At 38.5% G+C, this 16936-nt stretch overlaps 1 protein-coding gene across 2 annotated transcripts in view; it reads right to left on the minus strand.

The window, feature by feature from the left end:
* Positions 1–11869, minus strand: part of PPP4R3B (protein phosphatase 4 regulatory subunit 3B) — a 28910-nt gene extending 17041 nt beyond the window's left edge. Inside the window, exons 1-3 of one of the 2 annotated variants that reach the window (XM_075203844.1) lie at positions 11387–11869; positions 8339–8394; positions 3692–3790 (exon numbers count right to left, since the gene is read on the minus strand). In XM_075203844.1, the coding sequence (XP_075059945.1) occupies positions 3692–3790; positions 8339–8394; positions 11387–11528 (297 nt within the window). In that variant the 5' untranslated portion in view covers positions 11529–11869. The remainder of the gene's footprint in view (positions 1–3691; positions 3791–8338; positions 8395–11386) is intronic. The other variant, XM_075203845.1, reaches the window with a different exon arrangement.
* Positions 11870–16936: the final 5067 nt, after the last annotated feature.

Genomic DNA, 16936 nt, shown 5'->3' on the forward strand with positions numbered 1-16936 from the left:
ACACTGGTCACATTATGTTCTGTTATTGCACAAAAGTCAAAATGCTAAACAATCTAATGTATGTTAATTGTGAATACAGTAATACAAAACAGCTGAGAAAGTAAATGCCAGCTATCATCATCATTTATATAGCGCCAACATATTCCGTAGCGCTTTACAATTGGGGACAAACATAGTAAACTAATAAACAAACTGGGTAAAACAGACAGAGGTGAGAAGGCCCTGCTCGCAAGCTTACAATCTAAAAGTTTACTACAATATAGAATAAACACTTCATAAATGTCAGCCAAATAAGCACTTTATTGGTAGTGTTGTTTTACATGGCAGATAAAATTATCAAAGTATAAATCACAGTTTTGATCATATTAGGACTACAAAACTAATCAGAAGATAAAGATGGCAACTGTGTACTACAACTCACAATAAAGTACTTCACTCAAGCTACCAAGTTCTACTGTGTTAGAAACACTGACATTACATAGCAGTGGTGAGAGAGCTAAACACCGGTGAAACGCACGTCGGTTTCGCTGGGTGCACTTAAGTTATGACCATTTAATATTTTAAGCATATAAAACCACCAACCAGGAGCATTTTGCTAATCTATAGGGAAGAATAGCGCAGTCTTCGATATACCTGTATAACAGCAGTGACATTAGGATTTTTTTGATTAGCACAGACATCTCCCGTGTAAACAGCATAATAAACTTCTGTGGGATTTGTAAGATCCATGTAATTTCAACAGCACTCAAAAAATATTTTATCCTAGGGTAAATCGCTACTAATCTAACAACTTGCTTACACATGCTATGATTATAGTAACGTTCTAAGGAGAGCCATCATATTCTATTAGTAATATCTTTTTGCAACACTATTGCATATTATTTAGAATACTGGGTACCCCAGAGAGGAATATAGTGTGGAGGAAAATAGAGTAATTTAAATATCTGGAGACGGCATGGGGCAACATCCATGTAACAGTACTTATCTCCCTTGTGAAAGTAGCTAATAACAAGCATGGATTAAATTAGTTTTTCATGCTAAATGACATTTAGGAATTATTCCTAACTATTATTTGGAGTACCTTATTCACTTCGATTAAAATGGATCATTCACACAGTAATTCATGATAAAAATATTTATTTTTCAACGTGCAAATTAATGCATATTAGTTGCATTATTGTGGTTTATATCAGTGATTTGCTCTGTGACAGGGACCAGGTGGTTTAATACAAGCATAGTCTACGATTAACAAGAAATAAATTTAAGGTAAAGGAGTGTGGTGCTACCCATTTAATATCAAGGGAGCAACCTCAATCTAAGTTCCGATGACCAACCCCGTTTCCCAATTAACCAGACTATGATATTAACCTCAATAAAGATTAGAGAATATCCAAGTGCAGTCAGCTATTTTATAACATATTATTGTTTATTTGTTCACTAGCACTTTTTTTGTTATATTTCGCTGACTTTTAACCAGGTAATTTTAAACGGGAATTGATAAAAGTTAGATTTTAATTATCAGACATTCCACTAATACACCAGGGAGCAAGTAGTGCATCAATTTCCAAACATCCCTTTCTTCTTTGATCAGTATAGCAGTGGTGATGCCACAAGGGATTTTTATGTATGAATGGAGTTCAAGGGTGGAAGATGGAAGACTTGGGTAACATACCCTCAAGGCCAGGCAGCACTGATATATGCATGATGAATTGGATTTAATAATAGCTGCTTGTAAGTTACTATGAGATCACATTTACAGTCTATTACCGAGCCCTAAAAGAAGTCTCGGTGCCTCAAGTTTTCACTGGTCAAAGAAAGAAAGATAAAAAAAACAAAAAAGAACCACACACACAAGATACCCACATATTTAGTATTGTACTTTTGCGAGAAATAGCTGAATTTTTTGCATAAAACTATGAAAAGTATTTATTTTTTAACCGATTTTCCATGTAGAATGCACTTAAAGACAAAGATAATTATTCTGATGAGTTACCAACCCTGCCTCCACCAAAAGAAACGAAACAAAGGCATTGCTAAGGTATGCAAACCTGGTGAAGGCGGCAGTCAAATTGTATAGGTGCGCTGCAAAGATTATAAATATCAGAGTTAAGCTTAGACATACAAGCACCAATCCAGCATCAATGTCCGGTTTGGTCACACAAACAGGTCAAGCAGTTAATTACTTCTGCCGTTATTGGGCCCAGGTACTGCTCATGGAGGTATTATTCACTACGTTTTTCCCAATTTGGGAAAGGCCAGAGAATTGTGGCAGGTGTTTCAACTAAAGGATTGGTAACCACTAAGATGACCAATTAAATGGGAATAGTACGACAAAGACGACATTTGAACATGACTTGGTAGAAGAAAATAAAAAAAATGAATTGACTACAATGTCCAAGTAGAAATACTATGGTAAATGGTAGTTAACCACTTAAAATTAAAAGGTACTTTGTACCTTAAGCCATTTTTTTTTACAGGATTAACTTTATTTTTTTGCTCTTCAGTGGCAATTTTGGGGCTATGAACCACCGACAGTGTGGCTTAAGACAATGACTGTATCCTCGGGAAAGGTGGTTAACAAACAGCATATTCGTAAGACAAAACATGCCAATACCAAGACATATACTCATAAATACATGTAGTGCAATATCAGATTAATCAAATATAATGGTGGCAGTATAATTTTCCGAGTTTCACATTCGTGAGAAGTCCCAGAAATTCCCTATTGTACCCACCATGAGTGAGGATTCCCATCCAATGGCAAAAAAAGTTGCAAAAAACTAAAGTGAATCTCTTCCCAAGATTTCTAATTAACTAGCGTGTGGCAGCAAAAAAATGTAGAGATTATTATTAATAGTGTTGTTGCTGCCAGTAGCATCTCAGCTCTTCTGCCGTGTAGGGATCTTGTCCTGGCTGAGAGACACTGGTTACTATGCAAGGGATCCTTCATGGTAACCTGGCATCTTTAGCAGCCATATGAAGAATGCCAGGACATGCTGCAGGCACGTCATATATAGGGTTATATTGTAGGCACACCTGCATAGTAACCACATCACGTCAGCTAAAAGACTCATGGCAGCAGAATGAAGCTGGAACACAGCAGCAGACAGACATATTTTAGTTTATGCTGACCAGTAAAGAAAAAAAATCTTGGTGGAGATACCCTAGATCTGCCCTACGGGTGTATTTAAAGAACATGTTTACATATTTCCAAGCAACAATGTTGTACATGAACAAAACAAAAACCCCTCAATGAAAACATGCTCATTTGTAAGATACTAATAATAATCTATGCATGAGCAGAAGCAGCACAGACATGCAGACTGACTCACTATGAATAGGCATCACATTTCCTGATTATCTTACCCATATATACAAGTATGGCACCAACATCACCTGTGGGTTTATCACACTCCATAGACAATAATTAGGAGATTAATATATAAATCGCTTGACAGAACAAAAGGTATAGTTCAGTTACATATGTCACTGAATAATGTTAGTCAATGTCAGGTTTCATTTAGTAGTTAATGCAAGAGGAAAGCAAAACATAAAATGCATCACTATTAGAATCAGTTATACAGAGGTTGCGTTACTGGTGAATCCACCTATTTGTGAAAAGAAAAAAAAAAAAAAAAAAAAAAAAAGTCATGATTCACGAGAACAAAATCACCACAAAAAACCGCTTTACCTGACATATCTTTTCCCAGATCTCATCACAGCCGGCCTTTTCTTGAAAGCTGAGCGCCAAGTCATAGTTTTCTGCTTCAGACCAAACAATCAGTGTGTCCTGGGCACAAGCAAATACACCAGTCACAAAATAAAATCAAACTATAGAAAAACACATTATTAAAGATTCCGGTGATTGAAGGAAGTTTGATAAATATTTAACCCTACACTTTCATGATTTACATTACAGTTTTAAATATACAAGTTTTTACACCTGCAAGATGCCATTACTACCAACTCAATGAGCTCTCCACCAAGCTATCAAAACACTTTCTTTTTTAAATCCATCTTTAATCTTTGGTTACACATCCCTTGCCAAAAGGTCTGATCAATGTCCCAACATATCATTAATTAGCTTTCACCATTTATTGACATCTAGGAATAGGTTTACATTAAGCAATGGTTAAATCAAATTGTTGCTTTTCAACTTCACTGTAGTATAGTAACAATATTAAGCTGCCAGAAAACACTTATTGCTCTATTGCAATTCATAAAAGTTTTCTATAGAAGTTGGTCTTCACACAATGATCATTATACCATCCTAATAAAACAGGGATGTATGCCAGGCCCCAGCTCTGAAGACTCCAGGATATTACAGGGCCCCAGAGCAATGCTCCATGAGCTGTCACACAATGGTTTGTAAAGTTAACAAATTTGAACTTTCACAGTAATTTCTTGGGTGGTGATCAGTATTCCCTAAAACCATTTGAGAGAAGAATGTAATCAGCAGTGCATCTTCACATACAATGTGTAATACAAACATTTAGTGCTTTTTGCACGATTTAAAGAATTGCACCGAAAAAAAAAAGTATCTTCCTGTGTTCTCTATTTAAATAACCATTTCCTGCCCAGAATCACCCAAGATCTCATATACCAATAAACTCAATGAAGGAGATAGGTGCACCTAAAATGACCAGATATGACTGGAGACCATTGCGGTACTGAGCAATTAAGAATTGATTGTGTAGTATTGCACAGAGAGGACTGTGCCACAAAACAAACACTATGTTATGCTCTTATGCCCTATTAGCAAATGATATAAAAAAACAAACAAACAAACAAACAAAAAAAACAAAACACCACCATAAGTGAGAGACTTGTGGTGTATTACACTGGCCAACTAAAGACAGGGAATAACAAAAAAATAAAAAATTAACAGTACCCAGTATTCATATTACATTCTGCCCCTAACTGCGTTCCATAGATCAATAGTGGAATGATATGCAAGGAACCCTATTGGTGATTTAAGAACATCACCATTTAGATTTTAAACCTCTTGAAACATGTGTTTCCCGCCTTAAAACTGGTTCCAGAAAAATGGTGTAAAATGAATTGTAAATTCTTAAGCAATTTTGTTCTTACTTGACACTTTAAAAAAAAAAAAAAAAGAAGGGAGGGGGCAGTAGAGTAAATGCCCCCAAAATTATATTACAATAGGCAGCTTTACCTCACGTTTCTTAGTCAGACAAAGAGGCATGAGGCGTATGCAGATTCATTTCAATTCACGGAAGGGCACTGGGATGTAGGTAGGACCTTCATTTTCTAAAGATCACATTGCACCATTTCAACAGAAGCCAAGGAAGCTAGTGCATTCAAAAGACAAATATACCCACAGGGATAATAAAAAGGCCATTCTGATCTCACTCAGGAGTGGACAAGCATAAAGCAGACTAATCACTACTACAAATGCTGAATGGTACATGATGGAGGGTTGGTAACACATTTATTTTGACTGTAACAATTAAACCAGGCAGGTGCGTCTCAAATTTAACCACCAATGCAAGTTCACACTGTTGTGGTAAAGTGTGGGTTGACTGAACTTATTTACATTGAGGTAAAAATGTATGACAATCTTACAGGAAATGCATGACATGAATACATGTTGTTCATTCACATAGCAGCATGGTGGCTTAGTGGTTAGCACTGGAGTCAGTGCTGTGAGGCAAAAAAAAGTGTGGAGTTTGTATGTTCTCCCAGTGTTTGCGTGGGTTTCCTCCCACACTCCAAAAATATACTAGTAGGCCAATTAGACTGTAAGCTCCAATGGAGCAGGGACTTATGTTAGCGAGTTCTCTGAACAGCACTGCAGAATTAGTGACACTATATAAATAGCCGACTATGATGATAACCAGGGAGTGGGCTAAGTGCGCAGTATTCATTAGGGACAGTTACATCTCCCACATTTAAAAGAATACACTACCTTAATTAAAACAATATACTTCTGCCTACCACCGACACCTGCTCAAAAAGTTCTTTGTTCATACAAACCTCAGTCTCCATCACCTGTTGCCTCCAGGCCAAGTCATGAGCAACATGGCATTTATGCACATATACGGCTTAAATGTGAATCCATACAAGCTACTATTTTAGAGCATGTTCCCATTAAGTTGAAAAAAAAAAACCCCTACAAAATACATTATTTGCCTGCAGTCACCTTGCCCTATGCCAGAAACGTCTTTTACACTTGTAGACAATGGCTGAAGCCATGTCTATGGAAGACAGTGGCCGATAGGTGTTAGGATAGTACCATGAAGAATAGTATGTTCCTACTGTACATAAGTATTTCACATGTCAGTCCATGGCAGTATCATTGTTATTTAACAAATTAAAACATGCAAAATAATGTATGGAGGAATTTTTGGGGAGAATACGTGTATATTAAAAAAAACATACTGAAAAATTTATGCTGTACACTACATGGATGAAGAGGAAAACACAAAATTACACAAGAGGTGAAATATTCATATCTACACACACTTATAGGGGGCCTGCTAGGTTTATACTCCACTGAGCATTCTCTAAAACTCACACATGATTACCTATGCAGCATTGGACCAATAACTGCAAGACAAAAATGTAACAGCAGCATTGGTGAATAGTTTTAGGGGCGATTATCAATGTTTATAATGCACAGGTAAGTACCATGTTTTTGGGGATACAGAATTTAATTCCTCCTTTGTGAAGGTAATGCCTGCTGATCTTTGCTCTGCACAACCAACATAGATAATCCCCATTATTTTAGATTTGTTATGTGCCACAGCACTTTTAAAAGTAATTGCCATCGACACGTTTTTATCTGGACTATTTTCGGCCACAGTGGAACCTCGCATTCAGTGTACACTAACTTAAGCCCATTATAAACAGATTGCAACCTAAATTATTTTGCTTGGAATACCAGACCAGTTTGCTCCCCATTAACTTTATAGAATATGGAACACATCTATTAAGTGCTAAAAACGTGTGTATAAGTCAGTGATAAGCAAATTGATAGACTTCAGGACGGCCCTCTAACAATCAAAAGGGGTGCACATTTGAATTTTTTTTTAAATAAATTTAAGGGTAAAGAGACGCCCATCTGTAATAGTATAGCAGGCATTTTAAACAAGTGTTAAAATACACAAATATAGCAATAAATCATAAAGGAGCAGGGGACCTGCAGGTGAAGGCTCAGAGGGCAACATGCAGATTATCTGGGTACTACCCCATACATGTTATTTTTCCACGGCCCGAACCTCTGAAATGTTACATTTTATACCCCATTTTTTACGATTAATATTCACCCTGCGCCCAGGGACAATTTGATGATTTGCTCCCATGAATTGCCCAATTACTATAATGCCTTATAATACCCAAATACAGATTTCAATTAATGGCGCAATCACTATTTGGTTGTTACAGATTATAAACACATACAATTGCTGACAAAGTCACACTTTCACGCTAATTCAGTTTGTGGTGAATGAAAACATTGACATAAAACATTAACGGTACATTCATTTAAATTTATTTTCCAGCTGGTTTCCATGTATTTTCAAGGTATGTGAAGATTGAACAGTTTCCTACAGAGCTCTTCACACCTCTGCATATAGCACACTCACAGAACTAACAGTGGGAGTGGAGGCACTGGCAAAACAGGCGGTCAGGTATCAAATCAGAATGAATCAGTCTCTCAACGATCGTCCTGTAAAGATCTTGGTTTCTCTCGCCCTACTAAGCTTAGCAGCGCACCAAAGCAACAGACACTGCTAGATATAGACAGAAGGGTCTCCTCACTGCCTGGCTGGCCCTGTGAGCCACCTGGCAGGCAGAACAGGGGGGGAATTTGTCCCCAGAACAAGTTTCTTTTGTTAGAAAGTGCTGGCTTTTAACGTTGTGGCCCTGACTTATAACTCAAAGAAATTCGTAGCAAAAAAAAAAAAACCCAGGAACAAAACAGATTCTGATTGGGTGACTTTTTGGGGATCATGCAATATATTCTGGAGAGCACCAACTAGCGAGATAAAGATGAAAAGTAATGTGAAAGTTATAGATCGCCATATAAACCAATAGGTATAGGTGGTTGGATATTACATATCCTCATCTTTCTAGACAGCTACAGGCCTCTAGTGTGGATTAGTTATTCCTCTATAGACATATCAAGAAATTTGTTGAACCCTGATCTAAGCAGGGATTTTGTGTATCAGAATAAAAACAACAATTAAATTTGTTATGAAAAGGTTAAGGGTAATAGTTCCTTAAAATGCTTTAGATTATATATTATTCTCTCCAATGCAAAAAGCAAAATACATTACACAACAGGCATGCCATTCCAGAGTGTATTTACAAATACCTGCTGCTTCTGATATGCAGTATTTGGATTTATCTTCGATTCTAAAAGCAACGAACCTGAAAATACAAAAATATTGAAACTTTAAGCAAAGTTAAAACCAGCTAAAATGCAGTCAATTTCAGTGTTAAATGTAAAATTTATTCTAATTTACAATGTGCACAAGTGCTGTAAGACAGTAAAGAGGCTGTAAAAATCATCCCACTGGAAAGGTACAAGCACCACCTCCTAAGCATGTTTACATTTTTTTTTCTCAAAACCTGGAATTTAATTTTATGCCTTTTTTTTTTTACTTTAAAATTGATGCAATAATCTGTTTCTTGTCTGGGCTAGGAAAGCTAAACATAAAAGATTATAATGTTGATCTATAAAAACCTAAATATAAAACAGTGACTGTGTACTCGCAAGGTTCTCCGACTGGTAAACTGCAATTGCTTTCCAACCTTGCACATAAATTGCCTATCATAAAATCCAACAAAAGCAATCGTAATTGTGGACTATGGATTTTACTTTTAACAGTCTCTGTGTATAAGTGTATATTGTGTTTTCAAAGCCGCACAATTCAAAGCCATAAAAGCAACATGTGGTGCCATCACATTGTAAAAAATAAATAAATATTCACACACAATATGAAGTAGCTATTTTTAGTATTTCATACTTTTCTTTTATGGAAACTATTACCTACACCTCACTTTATCCAGTAACATGGGACAAAACTAATAGATACTAGGGCATTATACTGGATCATAATAAAGTTTACTGTGTCTTTCGTCTTTCATTGCATAGATGTTATCCATTGAAAAGTGTGCACAAGTGCTGTAATATGCTGTTTCCATGATGTAATATTTACATCTATCAGCCACAACATTAAAACCACCTGCCTAGTATGTAGGACCCCTCGTGCCAACAAAACAGCTCTGACCCGTCAAGGCATGGACTCCACAGGACCTCTGAAGGTGTCCTGTGGTATCTGGCACCAAGACGTTCACAGCAGATCCTTTAAGTCCTGTAAGTTGTGAGGTGGGGCCTCCATAGCTCGGGCTAGTTTTTTCAGCACATCCCACAGATGCTCGATTGGATTGCGTTCTGGGGAATTCAGAGGCCAAGTCAACACCTTAAACTCTTTGTCATGTTACTCAAACCATTGCTGAACAATTTTTGCCAAGTGGCATAGTGCATTATCCTGCTGTAAGAGGACGCCACCATCAGGAATACCATTGCCTTGAAGGTAAGCCATACATGTCAAAGTAACATCCACATGAATGCCAGGACACAAAGTTTCTCAGCAGAACATTGGCCAGAGCAACAAACTGCCTCCGCTGGCTTGCCTTCTTCCCAGAGTGCATTCAGGTGCCATCTCTCCTCCAGATAAATCGATGCACATACACCTGGCCATCCACATGATATAAGAAAAAACGTGATTTATCAGACGAGGTAACCATCTCCCTTTGCTTCACAGTCCAGTTCTGGTGCTCATGTGGCCATTGTTGACCCTTTTTGCGGCGGACAGGGATCAGCATGGACATGGTGACCTGAATGCGGCTACTCAGCAAGCTGTGATGCACTTGTTCTAATGCCTTTCTATCATAGCCAGCGTTAGCTTTTTCAGCCCTTTGGTCCAATCCCACACAGACAGGCTACTCTTCGATCACTAAGTGCATCAATGAGTCTTGGGCACCCATGACCCTGTCACCGGTTGTCCTTCTTTGGTAGGTACTAACCATTGTATACCAGTAACACCCCACAAGACCTGTCTTTTTGGAGATGCTCTGACCCAGTGTTCTAGCCACCACAATTTGGCCCTTATCAACTTTGCTCAGATCCTCACTTGCTGCCTATATCTCACCCCTTAACAGGTGCCACTGTAATGAGTTCATCAATGTTATGCACTTTGCTTGTCAGTGTTTTTTAATGTTGTTTCTTATCTGTGTATTTCAGTTAGTAAAATAATTTTAGTTTGTTGCAACACTTAACTACCATTTGACCTCAAGCTAATACAGTAGATCATTAAGGAATATTGTTAAGTAGGAGAAAATATCCTAATTCATTTGTTTTGGGCTTTCATTTGAAGATATCAAACATTTTGAACATTATTTCTGATACAATAAAAAGAGGTGAAGGCAGATAATACTTGATTACTGCAGAAATAATGTTTCAGATCTTCAATGAATAGGCTCTGTGAAATCAAGCAAAGAATACATCTATATAATGGAAGCTCATCATGAATCGATAAAACACCAATCGCCAAAGTTAACCTAGAGAGGTAGATTATTGTTATAGATACATACAGTGATGAACACAAACCATGTACTATAAATACCGATTAACATCAATATTATTATTAATTCCTAAAGAGTGTATAATTGCACTGTAAATGTTGGGAAGGATTTACTGCAAAGGGAACTCAGTCACGAAAATATGACACCAACGGAAAGTGATTAAAACATATCAGAATACTGTAAAAGACAAAAAATCAAATATGTACTTTACCTATACTTATTTTACATTTTCAAGAGAACTAGTATGTGATGGAAAAATAAACGGTAATGCTCCCTACAAAATTATGGATTGTCTTCAATGGGATAGGGACTGCTGTGAAGGACTACATATTCTATATATCTCTCTGCATAATATGATTGGTGCTATATAAGTGATAATACGTATAGGAACATTCCACAGAACGTAAACTAGCCATCGATAGTACTCTAACAAGAACAAGTTAACAAATGTTTAAATGGCTTAAATCAGGATTAGGCAGCATGTGGCTCTCAAGCCATAGGGCACGCTGGGACTTGTAGTCAGCCCACAACTGGAGTCACAGGTTACCTACTTCTAGCTATAATGAATGTTTGGAAGATACACAAGCAATGCATTAAATTGACTAAAGTGGCCTTCAGGAAAGCAAAGAATAGAGTCATGCACTAGGAGACACAGGCATGTACACACGTGTTCACACCGCTCTGAGGTACATGCTAGTAACATGTACATGCTAACAGTTACACATACATGTTATATAGTAAAACATAGTAACACCCTGCGCCCTGAACTCACCGTCGGACTCGGCCCGGACAAGCAGGGACATGCCTTTAAGTCTCTCTACGTAGGTGGAGGACACATGCCCGGTGCCCCTATCGTCCCACTGGCGGTCCTCGTTCAGAGTGTAGACCTTCACACGCCGCCTGGTGTCGGACATGATCCCGCAGTTCCGCGTTCCCGCTTCCAGGCGCTCGTCCTCCCCGCCGCTCCCCTCCACCGCTTTATTCCCGGCCACCTTCACGAGAAGCCCCTGCCGCGGCTCATCCTTCGCCGGCTGCCCCGGGCTGGAGGGTGAAGTCGCTGTAGAGGGGGATGCCTCGCCTTCCGTCTTCTCGCTGCTGCCGCCCCCCTCCAGCCTGTGCCGATCCTCCGCCTCTTCCTCCGTTTTGCTCGTAGATCACACACCCGCCATCTTGTAACCCGATTCTCTCCTTTCTCTTCCTCCAACGATAAATGAAACAGGTTGCACGGGCTTACTTGGCAGGGGCTACGGCGTCGCCCCTGGGACAAAAAGCCACAAATGAATTCCGCGAAACGGTGCTTGCCGGTAGAGGTCAGTGTCACTCTCCTGAGCTGCTACATGACGGGGAGCGCCATCTTTTATGTGGGCAAATCCGATTTAAGTCTATTGGAAAAAAATAAAACGGATATGAAATATGGCTTATATTATAAATCATATGACTCACAGATTATTGTGAAAAAAAGGAGTATCCGCATTCCCCAAAAGACGTCTGTAACAGAATTATGGAACATGGGTTTCAAACCTTCAAACAAACATGTGTTAGCACAGCATGGTCAAGTTAATAAATGTAACGCAGGTGTAGACCGGCTGAAATAATTTGTTACCCCTCTGACCGCTGCTTACAATAAGCTGCAGCAATACCAGGAAGAGATATGGCCGCCGATGTTTCAGCACCAATTTTATTTCGCCCCCTAGTGTTTGTTTTACATATCGCGTTGGTTCTAAAAACGCCGGGCTAGGTGCACGTACCAGGTTTATCTTTATGGCCCCAGGGAGACAGCATGAAAACAAACAATGTTATCAGCCAATCAGACGCTGGGAATGACAATTGGCTACACCGCCTAGTAGTTCATTCTCACTGTCAGGACGTGTGTGTTTCCAAAACACACTGATCACAACCCCGCAGGGCAAAAGTACACAGTTATCAGAGATGACCTGAATACATCATCTTTTACAGACCTGCAGGCTGAACTTGTGTCAGCTGCTAAATGATTGTGAGGAAGTACTGTCTAAACAAAATAGAGGGCAAACTTTATCATTGGCAACTAGTTACTCCCATCATTCTTATAATTAACCAAACGTTTTGTAAACTGGAATACAAAAAGATGTCTTGTATTTTTGTGATACATTACAAATCTCTTCCTGTTGCCTATCTATCTATCTATCTCAATCAAATTGCCAGTTTAAACATCTTAAAGGGACTGTTAGCAAAAAATGATTTACTCCTGTGCAAATAGCATAACAAGGGTATCAGATCACCCAATACACTGCTATAGTAACTTTTCCTTTAGTTGACATTTAATTTACATTGATTTAATGCAAACAGGTTTGCATTCAAGGAAAGGCCAAGGGCAGGCACATTGCAGGACAGCAGGACAAATGCCAGATTACCTGTTAGTTACTTATTTTGGCAGCAAGCTTTTGCCATTGTACCAATCATATTGGTACAATGGCAAAAACTTGCTGCCATTGATTGCTGCCTGATTCAGAGTTCATCGTTTGCATATGAGCAAAGATACAGCTGCATACTTGCGTTTACAAATCTGTATTTTGAATTGCATGCATTTTATGATTTATGCAACCTTACATCTAGTGTATATAGAGCAACGATTATTATCATCCAAAAATTTTACCTAATGCGTCATTAAACCCACTGTGCCACCCATTTCACTAGGTAGTGGATAGGCTATGGGTAACATACCTGGTCTCCTGGGGGTCTGGGAGTCTCCCAGAATTCCAGGAGGGGAGGCCAGTGTGAATTAAAACAATAATATTTACAACTATAATGCATGAAATAAAAAGAGAGGTGTACTTTAGGATAAAAAGAAAGATAAAATAAAGGGAGTGGTCCAAACAACCTTTTGTTTTTAATTCCTAGTTTACATTTACACTTAGATATCCTCTGCCTGATGAATAGAGGTTCAATTAACTGTAATGTTGTTACTCTCAGACAAAAGAGAAACCTTGATTGCAACATTGTATTAACACTGCAAACAAGTATAGGCTCTGGTTTGCAAGTTTTCTTTCAGTCGTACTGCTATAAACTGAGTCACTGTATTTTCTGGAAAGCTATCAGATATCAGCAAAAACCAACATAGAACATAAACAGACTTACCTAGGAAAACACAGCTGACAAACAGCACATCCCACCCTTACGTCAAATTAGAAGCATCACAGCTTAAATTTAACTGTAAACAAAAACCTAAGTAAGTTTTATAGTATGATCATGATGTGAGTTTAGGTATCAAAGTCCAAGTTTAAGGCAGGAGACTTTATTTTCACTGTCTGGTTGTCAGGGAGCACAGATTCTGTTTCCATGGTCTGCGTTCTGATTTTGGTGGTTGAAGAAGCATTCCCATTGTATGCACCCACAAATCATTCAGTCACTCCATTAGCTTGTGGATGCAATCTAGCAATACATTTAAGTTTAAAGTAAACCACGCATATAGGACAATTTTTTTTTTATTTGATGTCCATTAAAGAGTGGACCATCAAAGGCACAGTCAAAGGGATGCCTACCAAACAAAACTTTGTGCAGAAGAGATATGACTGCACAACAGCAGAGGAAACCTTCTGTCAAATTCAACCACTATATAACAGGAATGCACCATAAAAGTCAATGTTCACAGTACACCATAGTACTGTTGGTAGTAAAAAAAAAAAAGAAGAAAAGAAAAGACATTTGTGAAGGTTATGTGTGGGTATCCAGCATTGTTGCTTGATATGTAATGCAGTTGGGGACCAACGTCTCTAGTGTTTGTAGCTAAATTGTTCAATTGCCCGAGAATGCTGTTATCACTCGTTAGCAAACGTCTTTGAAAACCTTGAGAATGCTTTAATGTTTGTTACCTGTTCATATTTTTGTTAATAGTATTCCATTAACCACTGCGTACCAGTTGTAAAAGTGTTTTTAAGACAAAGTGTCTCAATGTGGCTTGTTTCAGCCCCATGAACTGTGAGTGCCGTTGGGACTGTATAGTTATGGAGAAAAATTACATAATATTTAATAAGCTTGAGAAATCTTCAATGACCCACTCACATGCAGGGTGATGTGTGACAGACTGGTTGGTTCTTCCTTCAAGATATATAAACCATTTTAAAATTGTAAGTTTTTAGTTGTAGGGTCGACCTCTCTTCCTACTGGAGGCTTGAATCTGGGATTATTCTAAATCAACTGTAAGGCTGGGTACACACTACAGGTTTTTCACGAGATTATTGGACCAATCACATGGTAAACGACGGTTCGGCCTGGAAATTTTCTCTAGTTTGTAGCCAGCCCAACAGCTTATGTTCTGTGATGAGAATGAAGGTCAACCCTTTCTCATGAAGTACCTTGAGTCCGGTGTGTGTGGAGAAAGTAATGGAGACAGCTCAATTGTCAGCTTCTCACTGGTTTATATATTGTCAGGGTCTTCAGGTTTTGGTTGTAATCCTTTCAATCCAGTTCAATTATGTCCGGTGATTTAAGGCTTTCTAATTCTTTCCTCTTAAGTGGAGTGGGATTCTCTCCTGGCTGAATTACAGAGCTGAATGCAGACTTGACAGTGCAGTCTTACTTGAAAGTCCTTTATTTTATTATTCCCAGAAACAGGTGAATCCTATTGCAATATTAACTGATCTGCTACGGTGCTTAAAACAGCAGAGACTGCATAAATGATGGTTCAAAATCCAAGACAATTAGTTTCCTTTGGCTGACCATGTTTTTGTTTATGTGTATATACAGTTGTGTATTTGCTCCATATGCTGGTTTTTAATATTGTTTTGCAATATCTGTGGCCATGGAAGCACATCAACCATAGATATACAGCAGAACCGGAGTCATAGCAATGATTTTGGCAGGATAAAGGATTATTTTAGCTTGTGACTGTTTAGTTTCACAATAGGTACTTGCCACAAATACATATCATCATCCTTGGAAGAGTCATGCTCTGTCTGGGATGGGACTCAGTTATTTCCTTTAGTGTGTGAGAGTGTGTCCTGCACTGTTTTGCAAAGGGACTTATTTTCGCTCATGCTCTGCACACTTACCTTTATGCTGTACAGGCCCTCTGTGCCATTAAGGAGAGCAAAGCATAAAAAAAGTAGTAACATTTGCACCTGGGCAAAACCATGTTGCATTGGAGGGGGAGGTAAATTTAAAATGTGGGGACAGATTTATAGTTGGGGTAGGACATGTCCTAGATCAACTTTAAATTTCAGTGTAATAAAAAAGCTAGCAAGTATTTGTGTGCTAGATGAAAAAACAGCCAGTATTTAACTTATGTGCAAAATAATAAACTAATTTGCACCCCTTGCATTGTAACATGGTTTGTCCCAGATAACATTTACTCCTTTTTTGCCTTAATGACTCAGGCCCAGTCTTTATATGTGTGTGTGTAAGAGCCACAAAATTCCTGCATGAAATAAACAACACCTATTTATTCCCAATACAGTGTGATCTGACACCAGATTCATCAATCTAATTCACAGGACACTGATCAATGCTTGGATCTGTTCTCAATACCTGCAGGTTATCAGATATCACTAGAGTTTGACCATAGTCTGGTAAATTCTTTAAAGGCACTTCACATTGCCTTAGTTCATATTGCAGCGGTGTATTATTTCTGTTTTTATCTCCTTTTCAATGAGGAATCATTGTTGTGCCAGCAGGTATAATCTGGTGTGGCGTGCATCGAGCTTCAGCCGACTTTTTTGGTGCCTGCTGAAATATATAGCTTTCATATGGTCTTTTTGTACAAAATAATTATTTAGTTTTTCTTTAACTTCCCAATGTATGGCTGCTTATAGTCTTGTTGCCATAAACTGCATTTCAATGTCTGCTATAACAATGCAGTGTGGGTGTCAGTATTGTATAGGGTAATGAATACAATTGCAAAACTGTGCGGTGGGTATCAGTATTGTCTACAATTCCAATGTTGTGTGATGCAGTACAGCACGGGTGGCAGTAGTGATCAGGGTGGCAGTATTTTATGTGATGGCGGTCTGCTGTCAATCAACTTCTGGGCCACATACTGACTGATGGTTGCTTATTCTTGCCTAATCAATGCTTGGAGTTTGCAGAATTTGTGGGGTTTTATTTGTCTACCCGCCTCTTGAGGATTGACCACAAGTTCTCAATGGGATTAAGGTCTGGGGAGTTTCCTGGCCATGGACCTAAAATTTCGATGTTTTGATCCCCGAGCCACTTAGTTATCACTTTTGCCTTATGGCAAGGTGCTCCATCATGCTGGAAAAGGCATTGTTCGTCACCAAACTGTCCTTGGATGGTTGGGAGAAGTTGCTCTTGGAGGATGTTTTGGTACCATTCTTTATTCATGGATGTG

This window comes from Mixophyes fleayi, chromosome 3 (genome assembly GCF_038048845.1).
Source record: "Mixophyes fleayi isolate aMixFle1 chromosome 3, aMixFle1.hap1, whole genome shotgun sequence".
Classification (NCBI taxonomy): Eukaryota; Metazoa; Chordata; class Amphibia; order Anura; family Limnodynastidae; genus Mixophyes; species Mixophyes fleayi.